Here is a 5,994-nt window from a genome sequence, read left to right on the forward strand (position 1 = left end):
AAAAAAATAAGTATTTATTAAAGCATTTAGTTACTATTAATGTTCACGTACATTTGATAGATTCATTTCACCTGTATACTTTCATTAACATATGAATTTCATATTATTAACTTTCAATTAATTAACATTCGCATTCATTTAGTTAATATTCATATTCATTTATGTACTTCGGTATTATTAATTCTAATTATAAGTTAATTAGAATTTCACCTTCAAGCATACATTTCATAATTTACGTCCATGTATGTAAATTAACATCCAGAAATTAAATAAATAATTTAACGTTCATTGTCATGTATATATTCCCAGATTTTAATTCTAAATTAATTAACATCCACAAATATGAAAATATTACATTTATAGTAGTTATAAAACATTTTATCACACGTTTAACGTTGACTAGCCTTACCAAATATGCAGTGTTTAAAAGGAAAATAGTATCTGGTGCTTTACCTTTCATCTTTTCAAATATTATATGACATCTTTAAATTGTAATATTATTTAATGGTCTATGCAAAGTTCATTTCTTTTGTAAATATGGAACTTTGCAATTCCTTAAAGAGAAAATTACCCTCAATCTACAATTTAAGTTTCAACTTAAAAATTTGATGGTGTGGTGGGTTGGCGGTGGAGATTGCTGTGGATTTGAGGTGGTGGTGATGCTTTGGAGGTGGTGGGGGTGGTGGATTTGAGGTGAAGGTGGTTGGTTGTGCATTTGAGGTGCCAACTGCAATTTGGATAGTGTCGGAGGTAGTGGAGTGAGGGGTGGCCGGGGCGTGGAATTTGAGGTGAGAGTAGTAATGATGGTGATAGTGGGTTGTGGATTTTAGGAGATAGGGGTTATTTGAGTGGTACCGAAAACAGAGGAGCGGGGTGGGGTAAGGTGGGAAGATGAAGAGTAATTTGTGATTAATTAATTGGATAATTGTAGTTTGATAATTTGTGATTTATAAATAAATTGTGAACTATAAAGATGTGAGATTTGCAATTAATTTGTAATTGTGACCCACGTTTTATGTTATTGTGACTATGAGTTTATGTGATTTGTAACTAACATGTGATTATGATCATAAATAATATGTTATTGTGACATTAACCTACTTAATTAATTAACAGATCACAAAATTTTATCAAATGGTGATTTTTCAAAGAATTCCACGAGTTTCTTAAATGTACTTTAAAACTACGTATTCTCCCCCTTTCTAAACAAAATTCATTAGGGAGATGATATATTTTGGACCTTTCTAAGGGCGATGATGGCCCAGCAAAACTATGAAGCCTTTTTGAGTTATCATGTAGCACAATGCTTTCTTGTGAGAAAAATACATAACTAAGAAGTTAAATATTACTCATTTCAAGACTAGGAACAAAGATTTCAAATTTCAAAAATTAAATAATTATTAAAATTTATTTATGATTTAATTAATTAATTATATATTTTATTAATCAAATACATTGAGGTTACAAATCTATACAATTATGATCACAAATTAACGATTTAGTTAGTCACATATTATTTTTTCCGTCACATCAAAATTTTTATATGTCACAAATTATTTTACGGTCACAATTCAAAAGTTTTATAGGTCATAATTTGTTTATCGATCACAAATCAAAAATTTATAAATTACAATTTATTTATTGATCACAGATCATAAATATTATAATCCAAAACTTATTTTATAGTCATAAATTATGAAATTATCAGTCACAAATTAACAATTATTTAGATCACACATTATTTCTTGGTCACAATTTATCTTTTTTATTGGTCACAAATTAAACAATTTAATGGTCATAGTAAACCAAATAATTTGTGACTACCACCAACACTTGCGAGCACCATCTCACCACTATCTCTTACAACACCACTACCATCGTCGTTGTAGAACCACCACCACCACTTCTCAATAGCAACACCACTACCTTAAAACAAATAAACTAATCGTAGAAAACACCACCACATCGCCACCCACGACCACACAACACAGGCACCATCATCACTAACACCGACACTACCATTGTGATGACCTCCACCACACCACTCATTACAAACACAATCGACAAAAATCACCAACAGAAATAGTCAGCACTGCTACAACCTTACGAAAATCGCCATCACCTCAAGATGTTACTATGCTACTGCTGCATGAAGTTTTACACAAATTCTCCAAGATCCCATCGTTCATTGCTATAGCAAATCCCGACATTTCTCCATGTCTCTTCACTTCCACACAAATTTTCCAAGATCCCGGCATTATCGATGCTAGTAGTCGCTACGTCACCAGAGGCTCGGGGCAATCTATTTATTTATTTCACATCTCCTCAGTTTCCCTTGATTTGTTTGGTGTGGTGTTGATGGTTGAGTTGAAGATGGTGAATTTGTGGTGATGATGTCATAGACGAAGGTGGTGACTACTCTTGTGGCTTTAGGGTTGGAGATTTTTGGTTGGTGTGGTGAGTTAGTCAAGCGTGGTAACAACAAGGTGGTGACGGCGGTGTGATGGTGCCAGTGAGGGTTGTGGTGACGACAAGCAGTTAGAGAGATTATAGAAGTTGGGATAGAGAGAGAAGAGAGAATGGAGAGGTTAAAAATGATTAAGTTTTGGTACGTGTGGTTGGATAGAATAAATAAATATATTTATTTTGTAATATAATTATTAATATTTAAAATATATTAATTAATTAACAAAACATCTAATTTTTGAAATAGAAAACATAACATATGATTTATGAAATGCGATCTCCAAATGTCACTTCCCGTAATTTCCACTTGTCTGTAAACTGTGGTACCTGGCCCTGTAGGCCTAATTCCATTACATAGGAAATTCAAAGCTAAATAACAAATTATTTTAGCAAATTGTTTCACAAGCTCCTACTTGACAATTGTCGGCCAAGGATAGAATTCGGGATCGAGAATCATAACACGCTTGTCCAGGAGAAGGAAACTGGACTCTTCACTTGATGCTGGGCATTGTTCCAGGAAATGGAACCAAAGGCAGCACTTTGATTTAAGCCCTTCTTTGACACGAACGTAACCTTATATCGATGCTTATCGCCCACGTTTCTAAAAACTAACCTTGCTGGCTTCACCGTTACCGTCACCGAAGGGGGAGCTTCGACATTCACTTGGTAGATAGATCCAGCAGCTCCAACATTTGTCAACTTCCGCGAGTACCGAACAACATTAGACTTCCAAAAAAGGACCGAGAATGATGGATAGTTGAGCTGGCCCGGATCAGAGTATCTCTTGCTGCAGGTGATGTTCGGGTGCTTAACAATGGTTCGTATTTGCTTGATGGCATAGCCCAAAGAGCAAAGGAAGCGGATGTACCCTTGTGGGGTGATGTCGTATACTAGACCTGGGGACAAGGCCTTCTGTGGGTCGACATGGCCGGCTCCATAAGCCCACGGATTGGAATACGAATTATCTGCAGCATCGCGTAAAGGAGAATTTGTGTTGTCATGCGTGTAGGACGTAGTCATTAGCGCGGACTTGATAGCGCTCGGGCTCCAATCCGGATGTGCTGCTTTCAGCAAAGCTGCCAAGCCGGTAATGTGTGGGCAAGACATGGACGTACCTGCAGTTACCAAATTATCAGCAATGTTGAGAAATTATAGTAACAAATTAAAAACAAACACGGCCCTAAAAAAAGATTGTTTGCATGCTCTTGCTAATAATCTTTCACAATCATGCCACGTCTGTTCAAAAGGGACCAGTCTCTTATTAGCAATCTCTTCCCAAATTGAATTCCTATTTTAATCATTAGACATCAACTTCTAAACAAAAAATACATTTTCCATCATGATTTTTATCCATTTTGAGATGAAAAAAGATTGAAATGAAAGCATTTGCGTGTTTCAAGATGTTTAACTGAATAAGTACTGAAAACATGATATATATAATTGTAAAATTAATATGATCGACTCAACATCTTGGGATAAAATTAAAATATTTTTCGATTTTCATAATCAGAACTTAAACTGATAATAAATGAAGGCCAACGTACCGGATATTATATTAAAGGAAGTCCTACGGGTGTCCTGCTCGAGCTGTGACGGGCTAACATCCTCGGACCAAGAAGCCAAGATATTGACACCCGGTCCAAGTATATCCGGTTTCAATATCTGGGGAGTCACAAAGTTCGGCCCCCTCGAGCTGAATGCAGCCACTACCGGCGATGGCTTCACATTTAACATCGTCCCACCAAAGCTGATCACGGCCATAGGCTTCTTAACCGTCTTAACGTATTCCCTTATTATATCCCCCGCTTTCCTTCCAACGTCCAGCGCAGGTATTATGTAACTGTGCGCCACCAGCTCTTCCACGCTCGCGGCCGTGTTAGCTACAATCATTCCAATCCCACCAGCATCCCTCACCACCACACCCTTTTCGACCCTTTCAATGACTCCTCTGTCGCATACCACCACTTTCCCACGCACAATGGCCGGATCAAGCGATCCTTCTAAACAAAAATTGCTAGAACTGTTGCTATCTTTACTGTAAACCAATTCAACCATTTTCTCCCCCATTCCTCTCCCAGTATACAACGATACACCAGTGAATTTCTGTCCATTGCCTAATGTAGCATAAGCCGGGAAGTTCCGATCCAGAGTACCGGCTCCAACAGTCATGATCCATGGAGCCACATTTGCGACTGTAGCTTTATCAGGACCATCGTTTCCAGCAGAACACGAAACAAAAATCCCTTTCTCCATTGCTGTAAATGCTCCAATTGCAATGGTATCGAGATAATAAGGTAGAGATATTCCCCCTAGTGAGAGAGACAAGACATCTACTCCGTCAAGAATTGCTTGCTCCATTCCAGCCAGTATATCAGACCCGAAACAACCCGTTTTCCAGCATACTTTATAAATGGCCACCCGGGCGTGGGGAGCCATTCCTCGAGCGGTTCCACTTGCATAGCCAAGGAGGCTGGCATTTGCTACCAGAGATCCAGCTGCCGTACTTGCCGTGTGGGTTCCATGACCAACCTCGTCCCGGGGAGTTTGGGCTTCTGCTCCCTCAGATGCCATGTTGTGTCCTCTGGAAAAGAATCGAGCACCTATCAACTTCTTATTACAGTGGATCTTCGAATCAAAGTCATCAGCCGCCACGCACTTTCCCTTCCATCTGGATGGCACAGAAGGCATGTTAGCATCATCAAACGACTTGGATTCGGGCCAAACGCCGGTATCCAACACACCAATTATGACATCTTGTGCAACCTGATTCAGTTCCTGTAGGGTGTGGCCTGCCCACGTCCCCCGTTCATCGTCCAGGCCTAAAAACTCTGGAGTTCGAGTCGTGTGTAGGGTATAAACCATATCCTCGTAAATTCCATTAACAGCATCAGATTTTCGGAGTGAATCTGCCTCGTCCGCGTCCAGCGCCACCGCAAAACCATGGTACGCGGTGTCGTAGGTGTAGAGTACTGAATCCCAGGTAGCGGAAGTGAAGGATTGGAGGCTATCAGCGTACCATTCACTGTGTTTGGCATAGGAACTGGGCTTTTGGTGGTGTTTCATTTGTACAATGTAAGTTTTCTTTGCAAGAGATGACTGAAGAACAAGGGAAAATACAATGCAGAACCAAATCGCTGAACCCAACTCCATTGTAAGTGTTAAGCAATGAGCGGGCAAAAGAGGAGACAGTCTTCGAGACTGTCAAAAAATATGGTAAAGAAGGGTCGACTGCTACAGGGTTTATATACAAAAACAGACTAATTAAACGCCCTGAATTTTCCATTTTTTACTACCATCTTGTGAGGTGGCATAATAATTCCAATAAATATACTTGGTTATTAATTTATTGAGAAGAAGCATGGAAATTCAACAATTTTCCACTGCTTTAATTTATCCTTAATTACGTTATTTAATTTTAATGTAATACCAAATTGAGTAATTCTATTTTAATTTATTTCCAAATTTCACTACTTAATCACATATATTCCACTTGAGGCATGTTAGAGTAAAAAACATGATTATTCTTAA

The 5,994-nt window shown here is 38.4% G+C and overlaps 1 protein-coding gene across 1 annotated transcript; it reads right to left on the reverse strand.

The window, feature by feature from the left end:
- Positions 1–2,878: 2,878 nt before the first annotated feature.
- On the reverse strand, positions 2,879–5,616 carry LOC111384857 (subtilisin-like protease SBT1.8). Its single transcript, XM_023009193.1, has 2 exons — positions 4,011–5,616; positions 2,879–3,581 (listed from the first exon to the last, which is right to left on the reverse strand). Exons 1-2 carry the CDS (start codon positions 5,614–5,616, stop codon positions 2,920–2,922), a joined length of 2,268 nt encoding a protein of 755 aa, XP_022864961.1. The 3' UTR covers positions 2,879–2,919.
- Positions 5,617–5,994: the final 378 nt, after the last annotated feature.

Source organism: Olea europaea, unplaced genomic scaffold (genome assembly GCF_002742605.1).
Source record: "Olea europaea var. sylvestris unplaced genomic scaffold, O_europaea_v1 scaffold3027, whole genome shotgun sequence".
Classification (NCBI taxonomy): domain Eukaryota; kingdom Viridiplantae; phylum Streptophyta; class Magnoliopsida; order Lamiales; family Oleaceae; genus Olea; species Olea europaea.

Excerpts from the sequence above, each read along its gene's own strand:
- LOC111384857 (XM_023009193.1), bottom strand. The coding sequence starts at position 5,616 with ATGGAGTTGGGTTCAGCGATTTGGTTCTGCATTGTATTTTCCCTTGTT. Across the intron at positions 3,582-4,010 it reads TTCCTTTAATATAATATCCG|GTACGTCCATGTCTTGCCCA; the intron begins GTACGTTGGCCT and ends TGGTAACTGCAG.